General features: G+C 39.3%; 1 protein-coding gene across 1 annotated transcript in view; it reads left to right on the top strand.

Moving 5' to 3' along the window:
* The window catches only part of GSTCD (glutathione S-transferase C-terminal domain containing), a 142,679-nt gene that overhangs the window by 93,765 nt on the left and 32,233 nt on the right, over positions 1-16,681 (top strand). Inside the window, exons 6-7 of the mRNA XM_040237527.1 lie at positions 15,750-15,865; positions 16,026-16,070. Coding sequence (XP_040093461.1) covers positions 15,750-15,865; positions 16,026-16,070 — 161 coding nt within the window. The remainder of the gene's footprint in view (positions 1-15,749; positions 15,866-16,025; positions 16,071-16,681) is intronic.

Genomic DNA, 16,681 nt, shown 5'->3' with positions numbered 1-16,681 from the left:
TTTCACTTTCATCAAGAGGCTCTTTAGTTCTTCTTCACTTTCTGCCATAAGGCTGGTATCATCTGCATATCTGAGGTTATTGATATTTCTCCCGGCAATCTTGATTCCAGCTTGTGTTTCTTCCAGTCCAGCGTTTCTCATGATGTACTCTGCATATAAGTTAAATAAGCAGGGTGACAATATACAGCCTTGACGTACTCCTTTTCCTATTTGGAACCAGTCTGTTGTTCCATGTCCAGTTCTAACTATTGCTTCCTGACCTGCATACAGATTTCTCAAGAGGCAGGCCAGGTGGTCTGGTATTCCCATCTCTTTCAGAATTGTCCACAGTTTATTGTGATCCACAAAGTCAAAGGCTTTGGCATAGTCAGTAAAGCAGAAATAGATGTTTTTCTGGAACTCTCTTGCTTTTCCATGATCCAGCACATGTTGGCAATTTGATCTCAGGTTCTTCTGCCTTTTTTAAAACCAGCTTGAACATCTGGAAGTTCACGGTTCACGTATTGCTGAAGCCTGGCTTGGTGAATTTTGAGCATTAATTTACTAGCATGTGAGATGAGTGCAATTGTGCGGTAGTTTGAGCATTCTTTGGCATTGCCTTTCTTTGGGATTGGAAGAAAACTGACCTTTTCCAGTCCTGTGGCCACTGCTGAGTTTTCCAAATTTGCTGGCCTATTGAGTGCAGCACTTTCACAGCATCATCTTTCAGGATTTGAAACAGCTCAACTGGAATCCCATCCCCTCCACTAGTTTTGTTCGTAGTGATGCTTTCTAAGGCCCACTTGACTTCACATTCCAGGATGTCTGGGTCTAGATTAGTGATCACACCATCGTGATTATCTTGGTCGTGAAGATCTTTTTTGTACAGTTCTTCAGTGTATTCTTGCCACTTCTTCTTAATATCTTCTGCTTCTGTTAGGTACAGACCATTTCTGTCCTTTATTGAGCCCATCTTTGCATGAATGTTCCCTTGGTATCTCTGATACTCTTGAAGAGATCTCTGGTCTTTCCCATTCTCTTCTTTTCCTCTATTTCTTTGCATTGATTGCTGAAGAAGGCTTTCTTATCTCTTCTTGCTATTCTTTGGAACTCTGCATTCAGATGCTTATATCTTTCCTTTTCTCCTTTGCTTTTCACCTCTCTTGTTATCACAGCTATTTGTAAGGCCTCCCCAGACAGCCATTTTGCATTTTTGCATTTCTTTTCCATGGGGATGATCTTGACCCCTGTCTCCTGTACAATGTCACGAACCTCATTCCATAGTTCATCAGGTACTCTATCTACCAGATCTAGGCCCTTAAATCTATTTCTCACTTCCACTGTATAATCGTAAGGGATTTGATTTAGGTCATACCTGAATGGTCTAGCAGTTTTCCCTACTTTCTTCAATTTAAGTAAGTCTGAATTTGGTAATAAGGAGTTCATGATCTGAGCCACAGTTAGCTCCTGGTCTTGTTTTTGTTGACTGTATAGAGCTTCTCCATCTTTGGCTGCAAAGAATATAATCAGTCTGATTTCGGTGTTGACTATCTGGTGATGTCCATGTGCAGAGTCTTCTCTTGTGGGTTCCTTACCATTATCTTTTTCTTTCCACAGTCCCTTGCTGTTTAGATCCCAAAATTCTTTACATTTAGGCTCATAGGGTTTAGGACTATCAGAAAGATTAAAGAAATAGCAGGACTGGAATTCAGACTGACTTTGAGGTTTATAGAGGAGTCTGTGTCTAACTTGTAATGAATACCATTGCCTTGGACTATTAATTCTTAGGTATAATAACAATCCTCTATTTCGGTTGTTGTCATAGTATCCAGCACCATTTCTTATATAGGTTGTTGGTAATCAGTCACTCAGTCATTTCTGACTCTTCCCAACCCCATGGACTGCAGCATGCCAGGCTTTCCTGTCCTTCACCATCTCCTGGAACTGGCTCAAACTCATGTCCATTGAGTCAGTGGCGCCATCCAACCATCTTGTCCTCTGTTGTCCCCTTCTCCTCCTGCCTTCAATCTTTCCCAGCATCAGGGTCTTTGCCAATGAATCAGCTCTTTGAATAAGGTGGCCAAAGTATTGGAGCTTCAGCCTAGCATCAGTCTCTCCAATGAATATTCAAGATTGATTTTCTTTAGGATTGACTGGTTTGGTCTCCTTGGAGTCCAAGGGACTCTCAAGAATCTTCTCCAGCTCCACAGTTCATATATAGGTAGATGCCTTAATAAATCCTGTTCAATTATGATAATCCTCACAAGCCCAATGTTAGGATGTCATTCAGATGATCTATAGCTGCATAAATGTACTAACAAGCTTAGTGAATTAAAAACAACACTTATCTATTTTATTCACAAATCCTCAACTCAGAAGGTCATCTCAGTTGATGCTAGCGGTAAAGAATCTGCCTGAAAACGGAGGAGACGCAGGTTTGATCCCTGGGTCAGGAAGATCCCCTGGAGTAGGAAATGGCACCCTACTCCAGTATTCTTGCTTGGAAAATTCTATGAGCAGAGGAGTCTGGTGGGCTTCAGTGGAGCCACCAAGAGTCGGACACAATTGAGCAAGTGAACACATACACGCAACTCAGGTAGGACATGGCAGGAGAACTTGTTTGTTCATATCATCAGCTGGGGGGAGATTTGGCTTCCTAAAGCATGGTTCTGTGTTCCGAGAGCAAGTGTCTCAAAAGATAGGACGTGGAAGCCACCAGAAGCGTGCACAGTGTTTCTTCTCGGTTACGCCAGTCAAATCTGCACAGAGCTCAATTCAAGGGAGCCGGCATAGATGCCACCTCTTGAGGGAAATACTGTATATTAATATAGTAGTAATATTATAAAAGAATTTGGGACCATGCAACCTTAGATATACACCATTTTCATTTTTTTAATCAAAATGAAATATTTGAAAAAAATCAAACAAGAAAACCTATGGGTCATATCATAGTAGAAGTTAGAATACTAAGCACATGAGAAGCTATTTTAAAAAAATAGGAAAGTGTTAACTTCAGGAAAGTTAACAGTCACTATTCAGGTTACTAGTGTATCATTTAACCTAAATATAGTGAAACACATCAAATGAAAAGTCAAACTGAGGATTACTTGAATGATCTCAAAAGTTAATGGAAGTATTAAAAGCCCTTACTTTTGTTAATTTAATACCCTGGAAAAGAAATAAATACCTCTATTCTAGAGTTAACTTTTGTTGTTTTAAAGCATTTCAATTTGGTCTTGTGGGCAACTTGGAAGATATTGTGAATTTTTTTTTAACTAAATTCCAGGGCAGAGAAATGTTTATTTTGTGTGTGTAAATAACATTTGAATGAAATGAAAATATATGTGTTCAATTAACTGTGGTATTCTGAAGTCAAAAGTTTTATTCATCTTAGAGAAGAAAATAGCAGCAATAAGAAGTTTTTAAAAAAATTTCCACTATTCAATGTATCTAAGCTCTTTTATAAACAAAACCGAAGTTTTGATTTGGCAAACAATGTGGCTATACTTTCTTCGATTTTCATCCCTCAATTCTGCATCTTGCTTGAATACTTTTAGTACTTATTTTTTTAAAAAGATGTTTTGGAATTAGATATAGAAGGGTGAAGGTGCATGCTATATTTGTCAGCATCTATAGTACTATAACATGAAAGATCATCCCAATCTATTTTCTTTTTTTTCTCCTGGATAATCTGATTTTGCAACAAATTGATTGCTCAGCCTCCCCATGTCACTTTTCTATAAAATTTAAAAGGTTGCTACAGTACAAGGTGAGGAAATGGTCTTTTTCTGGAAAGGGTGACAACCAAAGGTCAACTCATTAAACAGAGTGACTTATGAGATGTTCAGATAATACCTTAGTGATATATTCCACAATATTGAAGTTCAGAACTTAAATTGATCCTTTTTACTGGTAAGCCTGCTTTTAGGAAATTTTACTTAGAGGAAAACTAAAATAAAATACATTTTATGACTGATTCTGAAGAATTAACTTTTTTCCCTAAGATATGATTGTTAGAGGCTTCCCTTATTTCTCTGCTAGAAAATAACCTTGTTTCCTTGAACATGTAAGAAAAGGAACCAGGCCTGAGATTCTGAAATCGCAAAGTCATCTGTGTAAGAAACGGAACCCTATTGGAAAGAAGGCTGAACCTAAAGTTCAGTCAGTTCAGTTCAGTTCAGTCTCTCAGTAGTGTCCGACTCTTTGTGACCCCATGAAACGCAGCACGCCAGGCCTCCCTGTCCATCACCATCTCCCGGAGTTCATTCAGATTCACGTCCATTGAGTCCGTGATGCCATCCAGCCATCTCATCCTCGGCCGTCCCCTTCTCCTTCTGCCCCCAATCCCTCCCAGCATCAGAGTCTTTTCCAATGAGTCAACTCTTCGCATGAGGTGGCCAAAGTACTGGAGCTTCAGCTTTAGCATCATTCCTTGCAAAGAAATCCCAGGGCTGATCTCATTCAGAATGGACTGGTTGGATCTCCTTGCAGTCCAAGGGACTCTCAAGAGTCTTCTCCAACACCACAGTTCAAAAGCATCAATTCTTCAGCGCTCAGCCTTCTTCACAGTCCAACTCTCACATCCATACATGACCACAGGAAAACCTAAAGTTAGAATCATGGAAAAAGCAAGAGAGTTCCAGAAAAACATCTATTTCTGCTTTATTGACTATTCCAAAGCCTTTGACTGTGTGGATCACAATAAACTGTGGAAAATTCTGAAAGAGATGGGAATACCAGACCACCTGACCTGCCTCTTGAGAAACCTATATACAGGTCAGGAAGCAACAGTTAGAACTGAACATGGTACAACAGACTGGTTCCAAATAAGAAAAGGAGTACGTCCAGACTATATTGTCACCCTGCTTATTTAACTTCTATGCAGAGTACATCATGAGAAACGCTGGGTTGGAAGAAGCACATGCTGGAATCAAGATTGCCGGGAGAAATATCAATAACCTCAGATATGCAGATGACACCACCCTTATGGCAGAAAGTGAAGAGGAACTAAAAAGCCTCTTGATGAAAGTGAAAGAGGAGAGTAAAAAAGTTGACTTAAAGCCCAACATTCAGAAAACTAAGATCATGGCATCTGGTCCCATCACTTCATGGGAAATAGATGTGGAAACAGTGTCAGACTTTCTTTTTAGGGGCTCCAAAATCACTGCAGATGGTGATTGCAGCCATGAAATTAAAAGACGCTTACTCCTTGGAAGAAAAGTTATGACCAACCTAGATCGCATATTCAGAAGCAGAGACATTACTTTGCCAACAAAGTTCTGTCTAGTCAAGACTATGGTTTTTCCTGTGGTCATGTATGGATGTGAGAGTTGGACTGTGAAGAAAGCTGAGTGCCAAAGAATTGATGGTTTTGAACTGTGGTGTTGGAGAAGACTCTTGAGAGTCCCTTGGACTGCAAGGAGATCCAACCAGTCCATTCTAAAGGAGATCAGCCCTGGGATTTCTTTGGAGGGAATGATGCTAAAGCTGAAACTCCAATACTATGGCCACCTCATGAGAAGAGTTGACTCATTGGAAAAGACTCTGCTGCTGGGAGGGATTGGGGGCAGGAGGAGAAGGGGACGACCGAGGATGAGATGGCTGGATGGCATTACCGACTCGATGGATGTGAGTTTGAGTGAACTCCGGGAGTTGGTGATGGACAGGGAGGCCTGGCGTGCTGCGATTCATGGGGTCGCAAAGAGTCGGACACGACTGAGCGACTGAACTGAACTGAATTGAAAGTTAGAAACCCTTGGTTAAAAACCCACCTTCTCTGCCTATCAGCTGTGTGTCTTTAAGCAAGTGCTAACTCTGAGCAGTCTTTTCAGTGTGAAAAAAGGAACAGGTTATCCACCTGAGAACCTGACAGTCTTGAAGTTAGATGCTATATCAAATGTTCAAGTGCTTAATAACCTGCAAAGCATCATATAAACAGAAACTGTTATCAATCATCTTAGAAGCTTTAATGAAAGAACTATGAATTTTTTAAGTTAGGGCTGTTAAGATGTCATAAAATTATTGTACAATGTGGTTAATAATATTCATCTCCTAAGGCCAAAGTCTTCCCTGGTGGCTCAGACGGTAAAGCGTCTGCCTGCAATGCAGGAGACCTGGGTTCGATTCCTGGGTCAGGAAGATCCCCTGGAGAAGGAATGGCAGTCCACTCCAGCACTCTTGCCTGGAAAATCCCATGGACAGAGGAGCCTGATAGGCTACCGTCCATGGGGTCCCAAAGAGTCAGACACGACTGAGAGACTTCACAAGGCCAAGTGTAATGGTTTTTCTACTATTTTAAATAAGGTGTAAGTTCATTAAGGATAGAAATCAAGTGATAGGCACCTTTGTGTCCCTAACATTGTCTAGAACAAGTCTATGTAGGTCAGTTTAGTTGGTTGATTTGTTGGTTAAATGATTGATTGAGAAAGATGGTCTATGAGGTCAATATTCCTCAATTTAGAGAAGAGTAAATTGGCTTCTTTTAGCATTTTGAATTTCTAGCTAATAATTATTGCTCTAATAATATCTGTAACAAAACTATCAGAGTGAAAATGCTGTTGCACTGATACACTATTGTTGATTTCATCGACTGCACTGTGAGATGGGTGGATGGACTGGAGGTGGGAGACAGAGGGCAAAGGTAATAGATGATTAGTATCTATTGTTAGAAGAATGCTGCCACTCTGAGGTTAGTATGGCCAAGAGGATTAGTGAAACCTGCTGCTGCTGCAACTGGCTTTAAAAATTGCAAATTTAGACAATTCTAATTTTCAGTATTTCCAACAAGTCATTTCCAAAATTTAAACAAGTTTGCCCTAATCTAAAGTATAAACTTTATATTGCTGCTTAGTTTCATGCATCTTCTCAGGCATTTCTTTAAGAATTGTATTTATGCTTTTCTAGTTTTTGGTATACCTTTAAATGGCAGCTTTCTTACTTCCTCTTAAAGGTTTTCAGAAACTTTTCCATCCCCACCTAAAACACTGTTTCATAGGTGACTCCTTTTTCTATTTCAGTACAGTATACTTTCAAATATGATTGAATTTGTTTTCATCCTTAGTACCTTCAAAAGTTAAGGTACTTTTGAAGTACCTTAAAATGCTGTTTAAGTCATAATTATAGAGAAAATTCATTCATTAAACTTTTATTGAGCATGTGTTATGTGCCTGTCAGTCTCCTAATAGTCTTTCCATTTAATTGGGCCCAAATTTATGTAATTCCAGAAAAAAGTCATCTGTATCTATTTCATGTAAACAGAAGCAATTTTAGCTAACAGTCCTTTTGGGGGTAGTTGGTATAATGAATAATGCCTTAGAACTCCTTATTACCAAATTCAGACTTAAATTGAAGAAAGTAGGGAAAACTGCTAGACCATTCAGGTATGACCTAAATCAAATCCCTTACGATTATACAGTGGAAGTGAGAAATAGATTTAAGGGCCTAGATCTGGTAGATAGAGTACCTGATGAACTATGGAATGAGGTTCGTGACATTGTACAGGAGACAGGGATCAAGACCATCCCCATGGGAAAGAAATGCAAAAAAGCAAAATGGCTGTCTGGGGAGGCCTTACAAATAGCTGTGAAAAGAAGAGAAGTGAAAAGCAAAGGAGAAAAGGAAAGATATAAGCATCTGAATGCAGAGTTCCAAAGAATAGCAAGAAGAGATAAGAAAGCCTTCTTCAGCAATCAATGCAAAGAAATAGAGGAAAAGAAGAGAATGGGAAAGACCAGAGATCTCTTCAAGAATATTAGAGATACCAAGGGAAGATTTCATGCAAAGATGGGCTCAATAAAGGACAGAAATGGTCTGTACCTAACAGAAGCAGAAGATATTAAGAAGAGGTGGCAAGAATACACAGAAGAATTGTACAAAAAAGATCTTAACGACCCAGATAACCATGATGGTGTGATCACTAATCTAGAGCCAGACATCCTGGAATGTGAATTCATGTGGGCCTTGGAAAGCATCGCTATGAACAAAGCTAGTGGAGTTGATGGAATTCCAGTTGAGCTATTTCAAATCCTGAAAGATGATGCTGTGAAAGTGCTGCACTCAATATGCCAGCAAATTTGGAAAACTCAGCAATGGCCACAGGACTGGAAAAGGTCAGTTTTCATTCCAATCCCAAAGAAAGGCAATGCTAAAGAATGCTCAAACTACCGCACAATTGGCACTCATCTCACATGCTAGTAAATTAATGCTCAAAATTCTCCAAGCCAGTCTTCAGCAATACATGAACGGTGAACTCCCTGATGTTCAAGCTGGTTTTAGAAAAGGCAGAGGAACCAGAGATCAAATTGCCAACATCCGCTGGATCGTGGAAAAAGCAAGAGAGTTCCAGAAAAACATCTATTTCTGCTTTATTGACTATGCCAAAGCCTTTGACTGTGTGGATCACAATAAACTGTGGAAAATTCTGAAAGAGACGGGAATACCAGACCACCTAACCTGCCTCTTGAGAAATCTGTATGCAGGTCAGGAAGCAGCAGTTAGAACTGGACATGGACCAACAGACTGCTTCCAAATAGGAAAAGGAGTACGTCCAGGCTGTATATTGTCGCCCTGCTTATTTAACTTCTGTGCAGAGTACATCATGAGAAACACTGGACTGGAAGAAACACAAGCTGGAATCAAGATTGCCAGAAGAAATATCAATAACCTCAGATATGCAGATGATACCAGCCTTATGGCAGAAAGTGAAGACGAACTAAAAAGCCTCTTGATGAAAGTGAAAGTGGAGAGTGAAAAAGTTGGCCTAAAGCCCAACATTCAGAAAATGAAGATCATAGCATCCGGTCCCATCACTTCATGGGAAATAGATGGGAAAACAGTGGAAACAGTGTCAGACTTTCTTTTTGGGGGCTCCAAAATCACTGCATATGGTGACTGCAGCCATGAAATTAAAAGACGCTTACTCCTTGGAAGAAAAGTTATGACCAACCTAGATAGTATATGGAAAAGCAGAGACACTACTTTGCCGACTAAGGTCCGTCTAGTCAAGGCTATGGTTTTTCCTGTGGTCAGGTATGGATGTTAGAGTTGGACTGTGAAGAAAGCTGAGTGCCGAAGAATTGATGCTTTTGAACTGTGGTGTTGGAGAAGACTCTTGAGAGTCCCTTGGACTGCAAGGAGATCCAACCAGTCCATTCTGAATGAGATCAGCCCTGGGATTTCTTTGGAAGAAATGATGCTAAAACTGAAACTCCAGTACTTTGGCCACCTCATGCGAAGAGCCTACTCATTGAAAAAGACTCTGATGCTGGGAGGGATTGGGGGCAGAAGGAGAAGGGGACAACCGAGGATGAGATGGCTGGATGGCATCACTGACTCGATGGACATGAGTCTGAGTGAACTCCGGGAGTTGGTGATGGACAGGGAGGCCTGGCGTGCTGCGATTCATGGGGTCGCAGAGTTGGACACGACTGAGTGACTGAACTGAATCATTTTAAAATAAGAAAACTTTTTTCAGTAGTTAATAACCACAGCCTTTACAACATAGAAAACAGCCTTTATAGTATAAAAGCCTTTTGGATAGTGACAAAGAGTTTTAAAAAGTAACTTTTTTGTTTTTGTCTAAAAAAAAAAAACCTTATTACAATAGGAATTCAGTGTAGCCAGGAGTGAGGAAAAGGTTTCAAGCAAAGAGTAAAAAATTTATAAAGCAGCTGACTCACCAGCAGTGATATTTTCAAGGAACTATAGCCGTTGTTCAGAGAGGCTGGAACATAGAGGGTATAGTATGAAAGTAGCTGAAAGGAAGGCCGGCAAATTAACAGGGCCCAGATCATTAAAGGCCTTGCTTTCTTTCTAAGAAGTTAGGACTTTTTTCATAAGGCAGAGGGGAGCCTTTAAAAGTATTTTAAGTAAGGACAAGTATTTTCATGGGTAGTTTTGGAAGGGACTTTTTAGTAATATACTCCAGAAAATCACCCTCAGTGATGAGCTATGGCAGAGAGAACCTGGTGTGCACAGCATTTCAGGGACCGCCATGGGGAGAGAAGCCTGGGAAGGAGAGTGAAAAGAAGAATCCAGTAAGGATCCAAAAGCATTGTTGGTCTAGAACAGCAGAGCTCGAAATGATTCAGTGAGTTCAATTTATTTAATTTCATTTTCTTAATTACATCATTTAATGACAGTATCAGTTGAGGTTGAATGCTCCACATAAACTTATCAATAATTCTATCTGATTTGTAGATATACTCTATCCAGAATTTAAAATGTTTCAGGATAGCAGTATAAAAGAACATCTTAATATGGAATAATGTAAAAATAACAAAGCTGTCTATTCAAAGAGAGCTTATCTCTAAGGAGTTCTAAGCATACATGTTAAGTATAAAGTAAGACTGTTTTCTCTGCAGCACAAAGAGACAAGATAACAAGCAGTGCCCTTTCCCATCTGGCCCTGCCAAATTCTCAGATCTATCCTATGCTCTACCACTTTCCCATGGATCCTCATTTTCGAGCACAAGTGAGCTAATTGCAGTTTCTCCCCTAAGTATGCCATATCACACTTTTTAAAAAAATAATAATTTCATTTTATTATTGTTTTGGTTGTGCCAGGTCATTGTTGCTTTGCACAGACTTTCTCTAGTTGCGCAAGTCAGAGCTACTCTTCATTGCTGTGTGTGACCTTCTCATTGCAGTGGCTTCTCTTGTTGCAGAGCACAGGCTCTAGGGCACATGGGCTCAGTACTTGTGGCCCACGGGTGTAGTTGCTCAGTGGCGTGTGGGATCTTCCTGGACCAGGGATCGAACCTGTGTCACCTGCATTGGCAGTCAGATTCTTTATCACTGAACCACCAGGGAAGTCCCTGCCGTACCATTTTTAGCATGCTTTCCCCACCCATTCTACCTGGCAAGTTTCTGTTCCTCCTCAGAGACTCAGCTGAAATAACCCACACCTCAGTAAAATCCCCAGTTGATGTCTCAAACAGGTAGTTCTGTATCTGCAGTGCACATGCTTTGCACATAATGAATACTCATAGCTGCATACCATCTTCTTAGGCACCCTCTTAACTCCTGAAGCACAGGACTCTGTCTTACTTTGCGTTGTGTCCTCAGCCTGCAGACAACTCCTGGGCATATACTTGGAGCCTAGTGACTGTTCCAAGCATGAAAACCACGGCTACCCTGAAGGTGGAATTTGGGCATCGCTGGCCACTACCCTTTGGAACGTGTTTGTCTTAATGTTGTTAGGCTTCTTGAAAACATGAACATGTGTGGTTATTACGTCCCTTCTCACCCGCCAAAGGCCCTACTGGTGCACCCTGTGTATTCAGCTGTCTCGTACCTTCTCTGCAACCTCTCTATTACAGGTGTCTCTGCTGGGGAAATTTACTCTTGCCCTCTTGATTTGATAACTTTCCAAACAAAAGTGTATTTTTTAAAAATCCCTGCACCATTAGTTTTAGCCATCTCCTTTATCTCCATATTTAATGATTTTTTAAAAAAATTCACAGAATGAGGGTGGGGTGCTACATCTCAAAGAAATACTTAGAAAACAGAACAGCAATTGAATCTTTTTAAGGCTAAAATGTATCCAAGCACCCATCCATTTTCCTTTTTACCAGTAATTTATAACATTAAAGGTACTCTGTTGCTTCAGACCAAGAAGGAATAAATTAAGAGCTGCCTATGTTGGTGTGAATGGCAGAAACCAGCACAATATTGTAAAGCAAACATCTTGCAATAAAAAATTTATTTTAAAAAAGCTGCCTGATCTTGAGCACTATTTATTAATACTAGACTGAGTAGGTATCCTGACTGCACACGTGCACATTTTCCATCCATGGCTTTTTTTTTTTCGGTCCTGCTTTATTTGATGCTTTGAACTAACCAAAAATGCCAGTGTCCTATTATGGTGCTTCCTTAGTTTAAAAATTGGCTCCTTTACCCTGTACTTTCTTTTTGCGTAATGCAAACAATGAAGTTGTCTAAATAATCAGGTTCCTCCTAACTTGAATTAGACAACAGACTCTACTGTAGAAGAATTTACATTGCAGGATAAATAGGATCATTTATATTAAAACACTTGATTCTTGGGTTTTGATTTTTCATGATGACACCTAAAGAACCATCATTTTTAGTCAAGTTAAAAAAATACTTTTATACATGTAAATGGTCTCAGGCACAAGAATATTGGGCTTAAATAAAAAGTATAATTTGGTTTTTAAATGAATACCTTATCTCAAAATACGTCTTTCTTTTTTTTCTGATTTAGTTTCTTTATTAGAGTTATGATAGCCCTTAAAACACCAGATTTACTAATGTATTGTCATCTGACAAAGCATAATCAAAATGCCACTTTCTTACCTGGTTTAACATATTTGAGATCCTATTCATGTTTCCAGGAGCTTCATAATATTTATAAAACTAGAATGGTGAGGAGGAATGCTTTATTAGAGGCAGTTTTACCATAAAGCACCTAGGCCTCATGCTACTGTATTTTTAGTTCAACCTGTGAATATTATGGGCAACTTAATAGTCTCTGTATTTAAACAGAACCCTGAAAGGTACCTTTTTGCCTTCAATTAAGCACAGGTTCTTCATATGCAAAGAGGCAGGTTTAGCAAGTAAAACAGATCTTCATCAACATTTGCTTTTGAAGCAGACCTGAGAAAGTTAGGCCATTCTAAATATCTGATAGAAGTACAGCACAGAACTTACTGTTAGATATTACGTTAAGTAAGGTTTATTTCTTATCTCATTCTTAGCAAAAGATAAGTCCTTTTTACTTTCTTTTTTGAAAAATCCTTTGGCTAAGACCTGTTAAGAAATCCGCAAACATACCAAAGACTCAAATGCCAGTGCTAGTTTCTTTGCCGCTTGATGGCTCCATTTAACAGCAGCATTTGTGACTCTCACTCTCCCCAGGGCCTCACAAGTACTTTTCCTTTTTGCCTTCTGATTACTGATGCTTCTTCCCCTTCCTTGTTCTTATTCTTCTTCCTCCAAATAAAAACTACAGTGCCATAATAAAAATAGACAAATAGGTGGACATGACTGAAGCGACTTAGCAGCAGCAGCAGGTGGATTTATAACTGGATGCATAGAGGGATGGATAGATAAAAGTGTGATGAACCAACTCTAGTATGCTGTTAATGGTAGAATCTAGGTAGAGGGTGCAGAGTCATTCACTGAATGTTGATTCTTTCAACTTTGCCTTGTGTTTAAAAATTGTCGTAATAAAACCTCTTAGGAGTGATTGTCCACAAAATCACAGGGGCTTTCACTAACTGTTTAAATAGTTTGCTGTTATATTATTAGATAAAAATGAAAATAAGTACATGAAACGATCTTCACAAATGAAGTCACCAAACTATTGATTTCAATGCATTTTATGTTTGAAATTTACATTAGGCCATGCTAAATAATTAAGAATGCACACAATGAGTCAGGTGTATGATAATGGCCACGTTGTTACAGTAGGAAATTGGTTAAATAAATTGGGTATAGGTAGTTAATAAAATTTTCACAGCCATTAAAACTTACAGTGTAGAAACAAATTCATAGACACAGATTTATAATGTTTTCTATGCTCTCTAGAAAATTATGAACTTACGGGTATGGTTGGAAGTACATATATTAAAAATAGAAAAGTACATAGAAAAATGACTTTTTTATCTCATATAGATCTTTTTAAGTTCATATTTTCTGTTTTTTCCTAAAAGTTTCCCAGTGTTTTAATTTTAGTAGTGGAAAAAAGAAGGAAAATACAAAAGAAAAAAGCATACTATTTTTCTGTGAAAATGGAATGGGGAAACTTGTTATCTGTAAATAATTTTTGATCACACCCAAAAGATTATCTGCATTTCTCCTTTTGTATTTACCACTGAACTTCCCTCTAGCTCAAACGGTAAAGAATCTGCCTGTGATGCAGGAGACCAGGATTCGATCCCTGGGTTGGGAAGATCCTCCAGAGAGGGGAATGGCAATCCTCTCCAGTATTCTTGCCTGGAGACTCCCACGAACAGAGAAGTCTAGCAGGCTACAGTTTGTGGGGTCACAAAGAGTCGGACAAGACTGAGCAACTAGCACACACACACATCACTGAAAGCTACCCTTATATTTTTAAATCTTGCTTTGATGAACAGTGCATTTCAAATACGTTAAAGCAAATACTTCTATTCATTCTTCTGAAGATATTTTAGTGGACTTGACTGGTGGCTTTTGAAAGGAAAGTTAAGATGTTTTCATATAGCGAGGCCCAAGGCGTTTCGTGCTTGGAAATGCCCTATCTTCTATCTCTAATTACATTAAATTTCTGTGTCTGACTCATGAGGAAAGGAAGCTTCAAAGCAGAAATAAGAAAATCTAATTTATTTCTAAATGCAATAACAATTGATATATTTTAGACAGTGTGACACCTGTGTTCCAAGTGTCTTAACTGGAAGAATTAAGAGTTCACAGATGTGCCAATTAGAGAATAAAAATGTTTTTATTATTATAGGGCTCTTTTCTCCAAGGAGATTTAAGCAATGTGCTGAAATTAGATAATCTTTATACTATGTCTCTGAGAGGGATAGATGGAAGAGACTATTACTGTTAATTTTTATTCTTCCAGTAACAGACACCACCCTTATGGCAGAAAGTAAAGAGGAACTAAAAAGCCTCTTGATGAAAGTGAAAGAGGAGAGTGAAAAAGTTGGCTTAAAGCTCAACTTTCAGAAAACTAAGATCATGGCATCTGGTTCCATCACTTCATGGGAAATAGATGGGGGAACAGTGGAAACAGGGTCAGACTTTATTTTGGGGGCTCCAAAATCACTGCAGATGGTGACTGCAGCCATGACATTAAAAGACGCTTACTCCTTGGAAGAAAAGTTATGACCCACCTAGTAGCATATTCAAAGCAGAGACATTACTTTGCCAACAAAGGTCCGTCTAGTCAAGGCTATGGTTTTTCCAGTGGTCATGTATGGATGTGAGGGTTGGACTGTGAAGAAAGCTGAGTGCTGAAGAATTGATGCTTTTGAACTGTGATGTTAGAGAAGACTCTTGAGAGTCCCTTGGACTGCAAGGAGATCCAACCAGTCCATCCTATCGTGGGTGTTCATTGGAAGGACTGATGCTGAGGCTGAAACTCCAATACTTTGGCCATCTCATGCAAAGAGTTGACTCACTGGAAAAGACCCTGATGCTATGAGGTATTGGGGGCAGGAGGAGAGGGGACGACAGAGGATGAGATGGCTGGATGGCATCACTGACTTGATGTGCATGAGTTTGAGTGAACTCCGGGAGCTGGTAATGGACAGGGAGGCCTGGCATACTGCGATTCATGGGGTCGCAAAGAGTCTGACACAACTGAGCGAATGAACTGAACATTTATTAAACACTTTATTTATGACTCTGAAGTTATTTTACACTTACTGTTTCCTCTCTTTCAAAGACATTTTTTCATAGATTTTTCTGTCGATGACAATTAAAAGAATAGTTGTGTTAGTCACTCAGTCGTGTCCGACCCATTGGGACCCCACAGACTGCAGCCCAACCAGACTTCTCTGTTCATGGAATTCTCCAGGCAAGAATACTGGAGTGGGTTGCCATTTCCTCCTCCAAAAGAATAGTTAGGTAAGGATAAAAGTAAAGTTAAGCAAAAAGAGATTTCACCTCTGGGTTCCGGTTCTCTAATCCACTCTTAGTGGGTCACATGGAATGGTATTCGCTTATGTCTGTACCACTCTTCGTATATGCTGCTAGCCTAGTGCACTGGTGCCTTCCCAGTCCCTGCAATACCTAATGTCTCACTGTCTTCATCTCTTTCCCAGGTAAAATGTCCAGTGATCGAGCCTTGAGGAAGCAGCAACAGTTGAACAACCTTGTTTATATGGTGACCAATCAGGCCAAACCTGGCGACAGAATTGTGGATTTCTGTAGTGGTGGGGTATCGTATCTCTTCTTTATTCTCTTTAGCCTTTCCAAGGCGAAGTGACTTTACTACCTTACACTCAAGGACATGTTTTTATATGACAAGATTGTTGTCTCAGAATAAACAAAAGCCTGAGGGACCACAGTTAACTTGTTCCTTTTCTTGCCTTTTTCAGGGCCATGTTGGGATTGTCCTAGCTCACATGCTGCCATCATGCCAGGTAAGGTCTGAATGATAGATGATAGGAAACTGCACAGTTCAATTAGCTGAGTCTGGCTTATCCCTCTTTGAGTTGATAGTCATTCACTGAGGTCAGATATGAGGCACAGGGATTTTATTTTTCATTGAACTACACTTCTAAGATTCAGAATCTTAGGGGAAGAGAGTAGGGCCATGTACAGTTTTTATTTTTTATAAAAGAAATAATTATTTCACTGTTAAATAATGATGAAACCAGTTTAATTGCCAACATAATTTTGTACTTGAAATACTAGCTTCTGGAATTTGTTGAGCATATTCTTTGGTGCCTTGGTTTTTAGTCATTGTATCAGAATTGTAAAAATATTTTCTAAAGAAAAAGATAAACCCCAGATCTACCACTCTGATCCACCAAATGCGTTTCCCCCCAAGTGCTCATTAAACCATTGTTCAGAAGGATGCTTGTTGCTGCAAATTCTAAGCCTGCAAATACAATTTCAACCACCTGCTTTCACTCAATCTTATGTCATAAATGTTTTTTCCTATTGCAAGTAGTTTTAAATATCATCACTGAAATGTAACTTCATAATATGTTTTTGAGTAAATATACTGTAATTTATACAATCACCATCA

The sequence above is a fragment of the Oryx dammah genome, unplaced genomic scaffold (genome assembly GCF_014754425.2).
Source record: "Oryx dammah isolate SB20612 unplaced genomic scaffold, SCBI_Odam_1.1 HiC_scaffold_3, whole genome shotgun sequence".
In the NCBI taxonomy this organism is placed as follows: Eukaryota; Metazoa; Chordata; class Mammalia; order Artiodactyla; family Bovidae; genus Oryx; species Oryx dammah.
The sequence above is the reverse complement of the archived record's forward strand: the minus strand, read 5'-3'. Positions and strand labels throughout refer to the sequence as shown.